At 38.0% G+C, this 16,305-nt stretch overlaps 2 protein-coding genes across 2 annotated transcripts; both read right to left on the bottom strand.

The window, feature by feature from the left end:
• Positions 1 to 8,319: 8,319 nt before the first annotated feature.
• On the bottom strand, positions 8,320 to 10,886 carry steep1 (STING1 ER exit protein 1). Its single transcript, XM_041796388.1, has one exon. The coding sequence runs from the start codon at positions 10,772 to 10,774 to the stop codon at positions 10,097 to 10,099; it is 678 nt and encodes a 225-aa protein (XP_041652322.1). The 5' UTR covers positions 10,775 to 10,886; the 3' UTR covers positions 8,320 to 10,096.
• Positions 10,887 to 12,873: 1,987 nt separating this feature from the next.
• mt2 (metallothionein 2) lies at positions 12,874 to 13,872 on the bottom strand. The gene is made up of 3 exons (XM_041795638.1): positions 13,715 to 13,872; positions 13,544 to 13,609; positions 12,874 to 13,102 (listed from the first exon to the last, which is right to left on the bottom strand). Exons 1-3 carry the CDS (start codon positions 13,737 to 13,739, stop codon positions 13,011 to 13,013), a joined length of 183 nt encoding a protein of 60 aa, XP_041651572.1. The 5' UTR covers positions 13,740 to 13,872; the 3' UTR covers positions 12,874 to 13,010.
• Between the last annotated feature and the right edge of the window lie 2,433 nt (positions 13,873 to 16,305).

Here is a 16,305-nt window from a genome sequence, read left to right as displayed (position 1 = left end):
GCCTTAGTGCACAATAGTCTTGCCAGGGTCCATATTAAAATGCAAAATTGCAGACATAAAATGTACATTCAGAAACATATTTGAGCTCAACAGTAGAGAAAGAAAATAATCACATTTAGAAGAGGGCATTAATAATATGGGTTACAAATAATAAAAAAAAAAATTAACATTAAGTGTAACAGTCTTTTTTGTCAAAACCTAATAATTTATACAATTAGACATGTATCTAAGGCATTAAGTTAAACTCCAAAAAAAGCTTCAATTAATCAATCAAGCTTCATTTGTATAGCACTTTTCATACAAAAATAATGTAGCACAGGGTCCTTTGCATACAGACCAAAAAAAAAGAATAAAATAATACATTTAAAAGCCTGATTTTAATCAAGGGGAAGGAAAATAAACAAACCTTTACCAGTGTAAGTCAGTTACAGACTCATGATTACTATTAAGCATAAATCACTTCTTCTTTTGCACTCTGTCTCCAAGTCTCTCCACTCTCTGTCTCCACTCTGTCTTGTATTTTTTTACAACAAGGGATTCTGGGTAAAAGGGAAGTTGTTTGGGGCCTGCTGAGTATTATGATGGTGTAATTTGTCGTGGTTTTTTTTGTCTGAAAATCACACATGATGAGAATTGTATAACCATCTAAATATTTGTATCTTCTATTTGTATCTCGATCTGTAAAACTATGAGAACATTTAACTTGTTTTTTTTTATGTGTGTATTTTGTTGCAAAACTATCCACAGCTCTTAACTGTTTACACATTTACCCTTCAAATGTTCAAGGCCATCGAAATGATGCAACACTGCGTCCCACAGGGTTAACTGGGTCATGTTTGTAACATCTTTATGAAGACTAATGATCCAAACACACTGGGTTCAAGGGACTTTGGTGCATACTTTAGTAAATGAGTCATCAAACGCTATCATTGATAGACTCCAAGCATCCGTTTGCTAACGATGACATAGAAACATAAATGATGTTTACTCTGTCTGGGTATTTGAAACTTCTTTCCACACGTTGCTCATGACATGTCTACCCCTCTCCCTTTAGTCTCATGTACGGATAAAGCTGCAGATCGATGTCAACACAGCTCTGCAGTAAGCTATTTGTACTCACAAAACATCTGCAAAGCCTCACTTGGCACATTTGATATATCAATCTTTACTCAATATATATTAAAAAAATATATATTATGTGAGTCAAAATAATTTTCTTTAATTTCACTTATCAAAGCATTGTCCATTGCAAATTAAATTTTCTTATCTTATTTTCTAATATTTCCATCAACTATAGGGAGATAGGAATTGTTGTTAAATGAACAAAGGATTTCTCTGAAAAATGTCCGAAAAAGTCTTGAGAACTTAATCAGTGAAACACAGTGCATGTTTCTGTAAAAATAAATATGAGTTAGTAGTTCTGTTTTAAAGACAGCTGGACAATGTCAGTAACAATTTAGCAGATAATGTAATACTGATGCAGTCTTGGTTAAATGGTGCACTTTTACCACAGCAAATGTTCAGTAGGATAATTAAATCGGAGCTGACCTCTGTTCTTGGGACAAAATGTCCCGTACCAATTTTGTTTTGCATCTATAATCTTATTTTATTCTTTTCTAATGTTGTTATTTATGCCCTATGATTAAAGATTTGAAAAGACTAATGTTTGTGGTTGAATTTCTAATAGTACAGTTGAGCAGACTAGCCTACACATTATCATTATGTTCACTAAAGCTTTATTGCATTTGAATAAATTTAAAAAATGCATTTGAATCTAATATGTTCTACATTTTCAGGCAAAAGAAGAATCTCTTGCAAAAAAAATCATGTTTATGCGATCACATGCCCTTGGAGTAGATTAGACCCTTTTATATAATATAGTTATAACAAGAGCAAGCGTCCCGCCGGATTTTTATAATGTGAGAGAAATGTTGCAAATACTGTAATTTGAATTTTAGAAATCCTAACTGATAATTCCATGTCAGGGTGCAGGGAGAATTCATTGTAACCTGAATAAATGGCAAGTTAATATTTCAAAGGAGAATATTTGGTTGTATAATTTATAATATCTATATCTAGGCCCCTTTCTTAATGGATGTGCTTTTTTGGGGCAACTGTGGCTCAGTAGGTAGAGTCAGTCATCTCTCAACCAACGTGTCCCTAAAACATTTAACCTCAGTTTTCTCCCTCTGTGTGTGAATGGAGTTAGCTAATACTGATGGCCAATTCTCCATAATAACCTCTGCCATCAGTGTATGAGTGTGCCATGAATAGGTAGGTGTGACCTGGGGTGTAAAAGCTTTGAGTAGTCAGATGACTAGAAAAACATTATACAAGCTCAAGTCCATTTATCATTTTCAAGAGTCAGGAAAAATACTTGTGCAGTTTCCTGCAGAAAACTCAGTATGACAATTCAGCATTAAATGTCCTGCATTCAAAACTTTGCTGAAATAATGGCTTAAAAATATTGGCATTGAAATCTGCTCATCATTGATGAGCAGATTTATGAAATGGTTAATGAGAATATACTTCTTGTTTCTCATGACATGTGTGGTAAAGCTGTGATCTATAGAAAAGATTTTAAATTCTCTCCTGTTTGATTCAGTGATTTTACCTCTTTTGAATATCTTAGTTTTATTGTAAATCAAAAACATCCTGTTTTAATTTTAATCATCTATAGACCTCCTCGACTAAACAAGAATTTTATTCACAAATTTTCAGAGTTTTAATTAAATTTTATTTCTAAATATGACAAAATCCTTATTTTAGGTGATTTTAACATACATGTCTGTTGTCCCAGCCAGTCTCTTACTGTTGATTTTATGGACCTTTTAGAGTCTTTTAACCTTACCCAGGCAACGCAGGAACCCACTCACTCTAAAGGCCACACCCTAGATTTAGTTAATTACTGTGGCCTTAGTCTTGATGATTTTATTTTAAAGGATATCTGTGTGTTAGACCACAAACTAGTTTTATTTAAAATGTTTTTATCTCAGCCTTTTATTACTGAAAGTGTGCCTGTTTGTAGAAGGGTTTTTAATTCAGAGTCTGCTGGCAAGTTTAGGGAGATTTTTGATTCTGGTCTTTAACTGCCTTTAACACAGATTTTAACACATAAGAGCTCGTCTCTCTTTTTAATCAGACCTGTACATCTGCCCTGGACTCTGTTGCCCCTTTTAAAATTAAGAAATTGAACAGTGCTCCACAGCCATGGCTAACAGAGTCCATAAATGATTTAAAAAGAGACTGTAGAAGAAAAGAAAGGAAGTGGAAGAAAACACGTTTGCAAGTCAACAACGATATCTGGAAAAATGCCATGAAGAACTTTCAAAAGGCAGTTAATGACGCAAGGGCAGCATTTTATTCGAATTTAATTTTAGTCAATCATTCTAACCCCCGAGTTTTATTTAAGGTTTTAGAGTCTATCACCTCCCCCTCCCATTCCCATTTTACTGATGCCTCTAATGAGACGTGAGAAGTTTTTAGTTTTTTTAATAACAAAGTTAAGGACATCAGGGATAGTATCACCCCCCCAGCCCATATTTTAAACACAAGTAGGGAAATTTGTAATTATTTTAGTAGTTTTGAGCCGTTGTCCTTGTCCCTTTTAGCTGAAATTTTATCCCACATGAAAACAGTTACATGCAGTCTTGATTTTATTCCCACCAAATTTCTCAAAGAGGTTTTTGGACCCAGTATTTTATCAATAATTAATAGTTCTTTGACAGAAGGTGTAGTTCCCTCTGTTTTTAAACACGCTGTGGTCCAACCGCTTTTAAAGAAACCCAACCTTGACCCCTCTGATTTTAATCATTTTAGAACTATTTCAAAACTCCCATTTTTATCTAAAGTCTTAGAGAAGGTGGTTTTTACACAGCTTTTATCTTTTATGTCTCACAAAAACCTCTTTGAGAAATTCCAGTCTGGTTTTAGAGCGGGTGACAGCACTGAGACGGCCCTCCTCAAGGTGACCAATGATTTGTTTTTAGCAGCAGATAGAGGGGAGGGAGCCATTTTAATTCTTTTAGATCTCAGTGCAGCTTTTGATACTGTTGATCATGCTATTTTAATGGATTGTCTTATAAACTGGGTGGGCATCAGGGACACTGCACTTAGCTGGTTTTATTCTTATCTTTTAGAGCGAACCTATGCGGTCACCATAGGTAACCACTCCTCCTCTACCTCTATTCTTACCTGTGGTGTACTGCAAGGTTCGGTTTTAGGCCCTATTTTATTTTCTATTTATATGCTGCCCCTTGGCCAAATCATTAAGAATTATAAAGTCTCCTTTCACTGCTACGCAGAAGACACGCAGATATACCTGCCCCTGAGACCTGAGGACCAGAGAAGCCTAACTGCTGTCATTGACTGTCTTCATGGTATTGACTGCTGGATGGCACAAAACTTCCTACAACTCAATAATTCAAAATCCGAAATCATACTTTTCAATATTCCAAACTCTCCCAATACAATCACAAACAGCCTTGGTCCATTGTCATCAAATATCAAATCAACAGCCCGAAATCTAGGAGTAGTATTTGACTCCAACCTCACCTTCACAACACACATCAATAAAGTTATACAGTCATGCTTTTTTCATTTACGCACAATTGCCAAAATAAAACCAATTCTCCTCCAGTCAGACATGGAAAAGGTAATCCACGCCCTCATTTTTTCCCGCCTGGACTATTGCAACTCTCTCCTGTCAGGTCTCAGCCAAAAATCCCTATCCCGGCTTCAACTTGTTCAAAATGCAGCAGCTAGGCTTCTAACTGGTTTTAACAGACGACATCACATCACCCCGATTTTAGCGTCTTTACACTGGCTACCCATTAGTTTTAGAATTGATTTTAAGATTTTACTTGTTACTTTTAAGGCACTGAAGGGTCTGGCTCCAGAATAAATTTCAGATTTTTTAATCCCCTATGTCCCAGCCCGAAGCCTCAGATCCTTGGGGGGAACCTCCTGGTCGTTCCAAAGTCGAGGCTCAAATCTAAGGGTGACAGGGCCTTCTCTATCAGAGCCCCTCAACTTTGGAATGACCTACCTGAGGATATAAGGCATGCAGAATCATTGACATCTTTTAAATCACTTCTTAAAACTCATTTTTATAGACTTGCTTTTATGTGATGTCGTCTTCTTCTTCTTCTTCTTCTTATTGTTTAGTTTTTATGTTCTCACAGATTCTTACATATCTTCGTTTAATTTCCTCTTAATCTCACTTTTACTCCCTGTCAACCTAATTTTTTTCCTTGCCTCTTAGCTGTCTTTAATCGTTACTGTCTTCCTCACTTTATTGCTTGTATATTTTTATTGCTTCCCTTTTGTTTACCTCTGTTATAATATTGGTCAATTTTACTGCTTTTACAGTTTTAAAGGTTGTTTTACCTTGCTCTACTATCTGTTTTTGCCCTCTTAATCACATTTTACTGCCTTTTCTTGTTTATCCCCTGTTTTGTTTTACTCCTTTCTGTTTGTCTTTTAATGTCCCACGTTTTTAATTTTGGTCCTCGGTCTCAGCCTGTGTAGCTGGGTTCCTGCATTGCCTGGGTTCCTATCCTATCGCTTTATGGTACTGATGTCTGTCTTGCCTGCATCCTGATGATGTTCACGATGTCTTAATTGTGCAGTATGGCTCATGTCTGCACTCTGATTGATGTCTGTGATGTCTTAGTTTGCATGGCATCTCATGACGTCTAGGTTTTGTTTATATTGATGTTGATAAATTATTATCTCATCCATATTTTTGGTTAGTTCTTTTTAAGTGTTGGATTCTGCTGATGATGTCTGCCTGTCACATTATGTCTTCTTGTGTTGGGTTTGTTGCTTTGTTTTCTGTTTGCTTTTGCACTTGTCAAAGCACTTTGTAAACCCATGTTTTTAAAAGTGCTATACAAATAAAGTTATTATTATTATTATTACTTCTAAAGAATGACACATGCCATGTTTTTCTTGGGGAGCAGGTCTGACTCTACAGTCACCTTGGACAATGATGCATTTAATTAGCAATAGTGATAATAATAACAATAATTGTCATAATAACTCTCTAATTTGTCTTTCTGTTCACCAAGTTTGAGATTAATGGCAGTTAGTTTCATCATGCATCATAGATTTTAGATGTTAAATTCAATTAAGCTGCTTTATTTTAGGAATTCATGAATGTGGGCTATTTTTGAGCCTAGGGACAAGAAGAGTATACAGACTACATAAGGATTTACCAGTTTTCTATGTCTATTTAACTTTGTGGTCAAATATCTCGTCATTAATCACTAACTTTCTCTCTTTATCAAAAACACCAAGAGTCCTACATACCCTAAAGCTGATGTGATGTTCAGTCCTTTAAGTCTGGTGTTTGTTGTTCTTGCTGTCTGGTTGGTTATCACATGAAGGAATATCTCATCATACTGAGGTCAGACATGAATCTAAAACATCCATCACTCCTCTCTGTTGCTCATGAGAAGAAGCACGGACTGTAAAGGTTGAATTACGGAGCCCAGATGGCTGCTTCCAGGCCACAGGCGGTTGCTTTGTTAGGACAGATCTGGTCATGTGAAGCACAAACCCCAGAGCAATACGTCATTACATAACACAGTGTACAACTGTTGTTGCTGTTATACAACACACATCGAACACATTAACGCATAGTGTACTGCTGTCATGTGTTCGACTGTTTACAACAATGAGAGATCTTCAGTGACTACCTGTGCTTCAGGGTCTCTCTGATCATCAGACAGTCCTGGGATGGTTTCCCTCTGGGGCTTCTGTGAAGGCCGCATATCGTTATGAGATTACAGGGAAATCAAAACTTTAATACAGTATTTGCATGAATACAAAGAGGCAGCAATACGATGTTTTACTTGCCCTGGTTGTCAAAATATTCATTATTGCCATTCACTCTTTATCACTGAGATTCTCACTGAGTTTGAAAAGAAACATGGGGTATGAGCTCACTTTGAGCTTTACATTGCTCTCATGGGTTTGTGCTGTAAATTTCAATACATATGGATAACTGTGGCTTCAATAATTTCTATTTCCACCATCCACTGTATAAACATTCCTCTTCATTGTTAATCAAAAACACTGTTAATCTGACAGTTTGAACTCTGTTCTTTAGTCAGACATAGAAAGCATGCATCATCTTTGAAACTTTCGTCTGTGATTCACTCTCATGAACACATTTTTCACTGAACTCCTGAATTTTCTGTGGCAAACATTTAGCATCAAACCTCCCACCAACATTTCCCCAACATCTCCTGCATGAATCACTGTCTAACAAAGAATCCCCCCACACTCCTGTCTTAATTTATAAATATAAATATCACATAATAATACATATCAACATTTGAAATAAACCAATAGATCTATTATATTTTCTTGCATATTATCATATTTAGTTAACTTCAGTGAGTACAGTGAAATTAACAGCTAAAGAACAACACATTTTTCCATCACCACTGGACCACAGGCAACAAGCTGAAGCAACAACCAGTCTTAATTTTGGCAGCTATTATTTTTTATTTTAGGATTAGTCTTTGAATGAAATGCATTTTAGTTCTTGTCCCATTTTAGTCATTTCTATCCTTTGTTTTAGTCAGTGAAAACTCAAAACATTTAAATCTAGTTTTAGTCCATAAAAAGCCCTCACATTTTAGTCTTAGCTTTTAGTCCAAGCATTTATTTTTTGCCTTAATTTGGTGCCAAATCATGGTAGTGTGTTCTCTGCACTCTGCTAAACCTGGGGTCCCTGCTTTCTACAGCTGAGAGGCAGAATAGCTACAGATGCCACCTTGTCACTAAACAATATGTTACTAAGCAGTGTACTAGTAGAGCTATGATTACTTTTCTGTGCCTTTGTCATCCTTTAAGAGGACATTTAGAAATGGGTATACTATATGGAGACATAAAAAATAACTGAGTATACTCTGTATACCTGTGTAAACCCAGCACTACACCATTGGCCTATAGTCTGTAAATCAAGAGTAACTGATAGTGTTGTGTGCTGCAAAAACAATTTATTTCCATATCTAGAAGTGTTTGCAGTTCATGCAAGAATAGCTAAATTCATAGACTATTTATTTACATCAGTTGCTTTTGATTATTCTTTGTCATTTCGGCTGTAGAATCTCATAGACAAATTCTTTTGGGGGCACATTTACTTGAATCGTGCTTGAGACTTTTTAAGAAATGTGCTGCATGGCATGTTCACAAAAGGACCTCACCGCACTACTTAAGGCCATCAAATTCATGAAAGACTTTCAAACACCCTGTCTTTTCAATGGATCACCACAGAAAGTTATACCAACCACAAAAGCTTAGAAATTACCAATACCAACAGGGTTTATTTTTTGTAAAAAATAAAAAAAATAAAACATCAAACACATCTGAAGATCTCAGACATGAAATGAAATATACAAAGAAACAATCAGTCCTCTACCTATAAATTTAAAAATGGTCCTCGCAGTGCACTAGGACGTCAGGGAAACTCACTACCAGAGCTGGCCAGTCAGTCAAAAGGATGAGGAAAGTGTGAGCCACATAGTAAGGTTGTCAACATTTGGATACCTCTCCAAACCACCTGTTTTACATGATAACATCCCTGTTATTTTGATCTTCAACAGATACTATCAATCATAAAAACAATGCAGATGTTTTTGTTTTAAAACATGTGGCAGAAAATAGGGCTGGGCTATTTAACAGCTTATTAAGATATACCGATATATTTTCAAATCAGATACAAAAAATTCTGCTAGGCCTAATACTCAGTGAAAAGAGGCTGTACATGCTGACAATGTCAGCTCACGGTTAGTAAAAGCACCGAGTGACATTTAACATTTTGTCTTCGTGGATTCATCTCCGACCATGTCCTAACAGCATGAAAGTGTCAGATATTACACACTACAGCTGGTATAAATACTTAATTCTCTGCTGTGTAGATTTTAGTTTCCCCTTGTTAAAAAAAGATGTTATCTAACAATTTTATTTTGAATGAAGAGAATGGAAGTGTTGTGCTTGTATTGATGAGCCACCAGGAACAAACTAACAAGCTGTTTTGAGTGAGAAAAGTAAATGATGAAAATCTTTCTGTGACACACACTGTGGTAACTTGCCTTCTTCTTGTTCCTCATCCATGTCAACACCAGTGACAGCAAGGAAGAAAGAAATGTGGTGACAGGGGAATAATGGTGTGTTGTGATATGCAGTGTCGCTCACAGGCTGTCAGGATACTACATTAGGAATCAGTGTAATCAATCTGATCTTGTTGCTGACACTTAAATGCAGTTAGAACACAATGGTAGAAGAGCTGACTTTGTTTTTGTTATTTCTTAAAAAAAGTAGAATTTGGTTTCCTTCTTTGATGTATTCATTAACCTCCAGTGCACCAGTCTTTTTATAAGTGATGCACTGATTGTAAAAATCAGGGCCAACGTCAATAATGTTAACAATAACAATTTAGCTGATGCCTTTTCATTACTTCTTCTGATGCAGCACTCCTACAATGCCAACATTTTCTCTCATGTCCGACTATAAAAATAGACCACAGCTTTTCAACATCTTCTGCTCAGTAATAAATCTCTGGGGATGCACAGATGCCGATACCAAGCCTAAATCCTCCTACACAGAAAACCCTGCAGATATACTCAGTATGATTTAAAGCATGACGATAGCCTCTCATTATCCAAGAACCGGTATGCAGTTGAAGCTGGAGCCATGTCTGCAGTTTGGTTATTTTTAACATAAATGAAACTGACAAAAGTAGAGGAGGATGAAAACTATGCTCGGGTAAATTGCCAAGAGGAGGGATGAAGAACATAAAACAATCTTTTAAAAAATGTAAGAACAGTTGTGGTGTATTGGGTACTCATATTAGTACTCAGAATCAGTGAGTTGTTTGTCAAAATGGCTAATAGCAATGTGAAACAAATGCATCTGTGCATCCCTACTTTTGGATGCTATCATAGAGGAGATATAGAAAATTATCAAAAGGTCTGTCAACTGTAAAGGTGTTAAGATAGTCTGATTTTGTAGCATCCTTTCTAGGGGGAAGATCCTGGTGCTGTGACACCCTATCACAGACTATGTCCCTGTGAAGACTCCTCTACTTGAACTGGTTATCGATCAGGGTTCCCTTCATCTTCGCCTTCTTGGCCTCCAGCTCAGCCAGCTCCTGCAACCTCCTCTTGCTCATGCCCTTCCTCTCCAGCTGTTTCTCGATCACTTTTGCGTTTTGAGCGTACGAGTCCGCCACCTCTCTGGCTTCAATCTCCTCCTCTTCTTCATCGATGGTAGAAACTGTGACAGAGCTGAACTTGCCCATGTCTTTGGTCCTCTTCGTCATCATCACTCGGACCTTCTTCGGAGCCTCCGGTTGTTTCTGGCTGTAGACGCTGGTGTTACCGAAGCCCTGTCCGAACTTCACCACGGCTCCATCCACGATGAAGGTGGCCAGGTTGTTTTTCTCCTGGTGCTGGTAGAAGAGCAGCAGGCCGCACTTTCCGCACTTTTTGCGGTACTGCCGCTCGATGCCCTCGGCTCTCTTGATGTAGGCGTTCTCGTCTAACTCCACGTTACAGAACTTGTGGGCATGTTTGGCAGCATCGATCACCCTGGCTCGGTCCCGGGGCCTCATAGGCAGTTTCTCCAGCTGACAGTCCAAGACCAGAACCATCTGACCGCACAGACAGTAATACACATGAAGGGGCTTTTCTCCGTCATCGTACTCCTCTCTGTCTCTGGTGTCCGAGCACACGACGCTTCTAGAAACCACCTTCGGCATGTTTCACTTCTTAAAAGTATTAAACAGCGGTGTGGGTTATTTAAACGCTATTTCTGAAACAACATGACGAGAAATTAACGTTGAAAACATGGAAACAACGCTGCACTTCCGGTGTACGTCACGGATAATGGTCCTACAGAAAACAACGTTCCACCTTCCTTTGAGCAAGGTTCCGCTTCGCTATTGAGGATCGGCGTAGAGCACAACTGCACATCAGTATCAATATTAATATCAACACACCAGAAGCAAACACAATTAAAAAAAAAGTACAAATAAACCTGGAAAATTATTTTTAGAGTGACTTTGTGTCACATGATGCATCTCTAGTGCTGCCCCTTGCACACACCAGCAGCAGCGTGTCACCGATCAAACTCCCCACCAACCACTGTTAGGCCAGGTCCTTGGTACCAGAAGTGAGAACCCGCTACGGGCTCACCTCCCCATCTCACTGGGCAAGCAAAAATAAAAAGCTAAAAGCAGTGGTATTTCACCAGCTGAGGCCTTCCACTGAGTCTCTGCCTTGAATGGAAGATGGACCTAATTTTCTTCTTTGCTCTCGAACAGAGCTGCTACTCAGCAGCCAAGATGTAAAAGATACTTTGTCTGCTGCGGCCTGCACTGGGAATGGAGCAGGGGTGTGAAGTGCCTTGGCATGCCACCTCCAGGTGTGTCTAGCCACTGCCAGTGTGGGTGTATTCATAGAAAATAATGGGGAAATCATTTGGATGCAGGTGTGTTTTTGGCTTGAGGGGGCCTCATATTTGTCTTTGCTTGGGGCCTCCAAATTACTAAAGCTGCCCTTGACAACAGCCAAAGATAATTGCAACAGTGCTGATGTTCAGCTCAATACCAAACCTTGAATGTAATATTACAACACAACGATAAAGCAAACAGTAGGAAAAAGCAAGAATCAATTAAAAGCTATTTTTAAACTCTTTAAAAGTTCTTCAATCTGTCTAAAACTAATCGCAAAGCAACTGAAAAAAATCTCAAAACTCTCTTGTCTCTATGCTTGTATTCATGGTTACCATATTCACTAGTATGAACGTTAAGGTTGCTTGTGTGTCGAAAGAAATGAAATTTATTTTGATTAAGAAAAACACTGCCAGCTGTAAATGTAGATAAAAGATAGGCCTATTTAGAGCTCCTAGCAGAAGTGGAGTGACACATGTGGAGAGTCATTTGCAAATAAACATGTCAAATAAACATTCACATTTCTTTAAACTTTAAAATCAGTAGTTCACTTGGCAGAGATCCTTCAGGCAGCATCTCAGAAATGTCATTTTCCTTCAATCCCAGTGTGGCCCAGTTATAAATTTAACACAGCAGCAGGAGTTCCAGGTCAAAATATTACAACTGCATAGACGTCATTTCCATGAAACAGATTTAATCCCCCTCCACCAAAAGAAAATCCTTTCTAATCCCACATTATGGTCAAAAATAAATCTATAGGTCACAAGACAGGGAGACGAGTTTACCTCAGGGTTTTTGAAATATTAAAGCACCTGAGACTTTACTTTTGTCCTCCATATGTTTAAATGTTTTTTACTAAAAATGTCTTATCATGGTGTCTTTTAAGAGTGAAATGCATCATTTATCAATATTTGAGCTAGGGAAACTAAAGACTGTTTCAGCTGCATGCACCTATGCGACAGTTGCGTTTTTGAGAATTGGGAATAAATTTAGCAGAATTTATGCTCATGACAGTTTTCCTTTACACTAGGTTACAGATCATGGGCATGTAGAAGTATTTTTTCATGACTACAAAACAGGCCAGATTCTTTTAAAAATCCAGCTGTGAGGTCCAGCAAATTTGCTTTGGGTGGGATCTCTACATTTGAATATTGTGATGCTAGATTCTACAATGGAAGTTCAATCCTAACCCTTCTAGCATGGACACTTTTAGACCAGACTGATGCCCCAGCTCCAACTCACTGAATCTTTCATGAAAAGAGTGCCATAACTGAAGGAGTCTAAAAGATTAAAAGCTTTCCAAGCAGCCTGCTGTTGAGTGTATCCTTGGTTGCATGATTCCATCCTGTAGTTGCCAAAGTTCTTCTATTGCTGCTTTCACAAACCAAGCCAAAACAGGAGAAAAGTGCACTTAGAGAAATTTATTTCAACATCAAAGACATGTACAAAATGTTAACAGTTGTTAGTGCAAGACAACAGTAATCGATTCAGAGTGCATCCAAAAGGCGCCATCACAAGGGCAGAGGACGGCTGATCAGGCACCTCACTGACAGCAGCTGGTATCGCATGTCTTCCCTTTGCACACGCAGCCAGAGGCGCACTTGCTGCAGCCGGATGGGCAGCATGAGCAGCAGCCTGCACAAAGAGATACAGCTCATTAGTGACAACTCAGCAGTCCAGCATCTGTGCTATGATCTCACATATGAAGCTCAAATACACACTACATTCAAGCATGAGGCCATTACAGACAGAGGCTGAATCTTATGAAAGTTAACTATACCTTAGCAGAGTTCAATGCCCTTGCAAGGTGCAGGCAATTACACAAATCAAAGTCACCTGATCAGAGGCCTACAGACTTTCACCCAAAAAAAAAGTGGATTTACACAACTGCTGCAAAATTCAACCAAGTGCAGCAATTTAAACAAACGTGATTAACTATAGTGATGTTACAAGAACAATGTTGCTTAGTTTGGAGTGAATTTTGGCCTAAAAAGGTTAATGACTCTCAATCTGCTGCAGCTGTAAGCACTTAACTCAACCTTACACGTATCTTATTAAGAGTGTTATCAGACTTACTCTTCTTGCATTTAGTGCAGGAACAGTTTGTGCAGGTGCAGGATCCACCGCAGTTGCAGTTTCCAGCTAGAAACAGAAAATGAGCCAGGTGAGCCACATTAGCCCCGCCAGAGACAAGGAGTCTGATAATATGTGGGGAAAAAAACAGGAATATTTTCAAAGAAGACTTACTCTTGGAGCACTCGCAAGGGTCCATTTTTCAGTTGATGCTGATGTCTCTTCGTGAGAAGCAGTGGAGATCTCTTCTATCTCAGTAGAGTCAGTGTTGTGTCTGCTAGAGAAGGGGGCGGCTCTTTTATAGCGTCCTGACAACAACAGTACCGGGTGCAAAGTTCCGGCTGTCACGCTGCACGCAGACACGTAGTGGGTATGACAAAGAGGTTTATGCACACGAGTAGTTCTAGGAGCAGTAACAGAGAGATTCCCAGGCGAGGAGGAGCTGGCGTGTTGTCTGTAATTACATAAGATCCCTGGAATTCCATTATTCACCTTAGGGACGCCAAACACCGAATTAATTACCATGTGTACACGGAGAAAAACATCATTGTTGTTTGTCTGTATGTGGGACACAGTTTAGCGAGGTTCATGCAGAATAATTTGAATTTTCAGGGAATAGGGGCCTCAGATGCCACTTACAGCTTCCGCCTGTCTTTAGAATAAACTCTTTAAGTGTTCCGTGTCATAAAGAGTTAATGCACTGGGGAAAAAACGTGTGGAATTGAATTTTAAGGCAGAAATCAACAAAAAGACACCTGTTGAAGCGCGTTGAACACGGATCGATCATTCACGTGCAGTTTGCGCACAGATTTGCACATCTAAAAGGAAAATCGTGTGCAAGATCTTTATGAGACATTCATAGCCTTAATCTAACTTCCTAGGTTAGAATGAGTGGAAAATGTAAGCAATGACGTTTAAAGTAGATACTGTACACTGTTAAAGGATGATGACACGAACAACCCAATGATAAACGCTGAAAATAAAAGTGTTCAGTATTTTTGACTGATATTGAAAATATTTTTAATACATCGCTGGTGTGGGGCCAAAACTTCCTATCTCCAAAATCCCCACTTTTCTAGGGAATAAGAAAAAAAAACATATTTTTTTTCAAATATTTAACACTTAATGGTCATAATCAGCATCTTTTTCGACACTTTTTGTTGCTTTATATTTTGTTAAAACCATTTGACAGTATTAAAAGGGTGGCCAGTATCACTGATTTACGAACGAATGAAAAATCATAAGAATGGAACAAGGTTTTGGGCAGCGATATGCTCTTTTGAAGCAATAAAGGAAAACGTGTACAACTATTGTAATCATAATTATTATGATCGTTATTACTATTGTTATTATTATTATTATTATTATTATTATTATTATTATCAAAACAGTCTTTCTGTTATTTGTTTTTATATATTCAGTGTTTTGTATTGATTAATTATTTATTGTATTTTTGAATAGGGCTTCAATTAGGAGTTTAGGGGGGAAACACGGTTTTTTTCCTAAATTTTAAACTCCATATTTGTCCTCCTCAGCTTTAATGTTACAATTTTAATGATCCACTGTTTTAATGCTTAAATTTTCTTTATAATTATGATAATTATTTGCTTTCTTTTATTTTGAATGTCAGTTATCGGCTGTTTATGGTAAATTTAGATATGCTAATGATTTCAGAATTAAAGAAAACATCAATATACATTAAGATCCTTTTAGTTTATATGATATAAGATCCTTTTAACTACTATATCTGCTATCCACCAATCTACTATACAATCGTTAGAGGTCTTATATTGACTTATTGACATTTGTAGTATTTACTGCTGTATCTCCTGCTTTGTTGCCTTGCATACTAGAGATCCCCGTAATATTTAAAAATTATTTAAGAAAAAATCTCTTTACGGTGTTTGCTCTCGGTTTATCTGCTTTTTCCCCACAGCACGTGCCTATGTACATTTCCCCTTAAGCTAATGTGTTTCTGTATTTGTGGGTCTGTGCACACGGTACAAACACACTTCAGCCTGTTGTTGTTTTTTATTTCCTCCCGCCGCACTGCACTCGGCCGCTTCAGTCGACGCTCGTGAGCAAACCCATCTAAATAGGCTATTGTAATATGATGCCTTTACGTACCGTCTACCGTCGGAAATGTCTCACTCACGGATCGAGTGAGATGATCACTGAGTGTTTATGCTTTTATTTGGGTTTATTTTTGAGGCATGTTGTTTCTTGATGTCCCGGAGGTAATGTGCAACATTTTGAAGCAATTTCTCTAAAGATATATCCTGACGAAACTGAACGTGGCGGTCTACTAAAATAAAACGCAACATTTTTAAATCCAACGGGGACCGAGGACATGCTCATTTCGGCGACGAACATCACAGCTATCATTTGAGAGGATGGTTTTTAGACCCGCGCTCGTTTGTTATGTATTTCAGCTCCAATTTCCTTCTTCTTGCCATTTTCATTCACCGTTCTCTGATTTACGAGCGTATGTTTTGTAGCCTGAAGCAGCTTTGTCCTTTTGCGCCCGCCACAGTCCGGCTGTGTTTTTCCACTTAAATGATTCCGGTATGTCAGGACATAAAGGGCTGACTCATTAAAGGATGTGACACAAGTCAATCTGTGAGTGTCACGGGTGTGAAATGGTTAGAGATGAGTGCAACTTTGAAGAAACGTCTCGAACACTCATGAAAAAAAAGATTCAGAACATTTAGAAAGAAATAAATATAATGAGCTTTTTCATGAGAGTAGTAGGGTATTAAGCTACA

The sequence above is a fragment of the Cheilinus undulatus genome, linkage group 9, assembly GCF_018320785.1.
Source record: "Cheilinus undulatus linkage group 9, ASM1832078v1, whole genome shotgun sequence".
NCBI classification, from domain to species: domain Eukaryota; kingdom Metazoa; phylum Chordata; class Actinopteri; order Labriformes; family Labridae; genus Cheilinus; species Cheilinus undulatus.
Note: the sequence above shows the minus strand (reverse complement) of the source record. Positions and strands in the feature narration are given on the sequence as shown.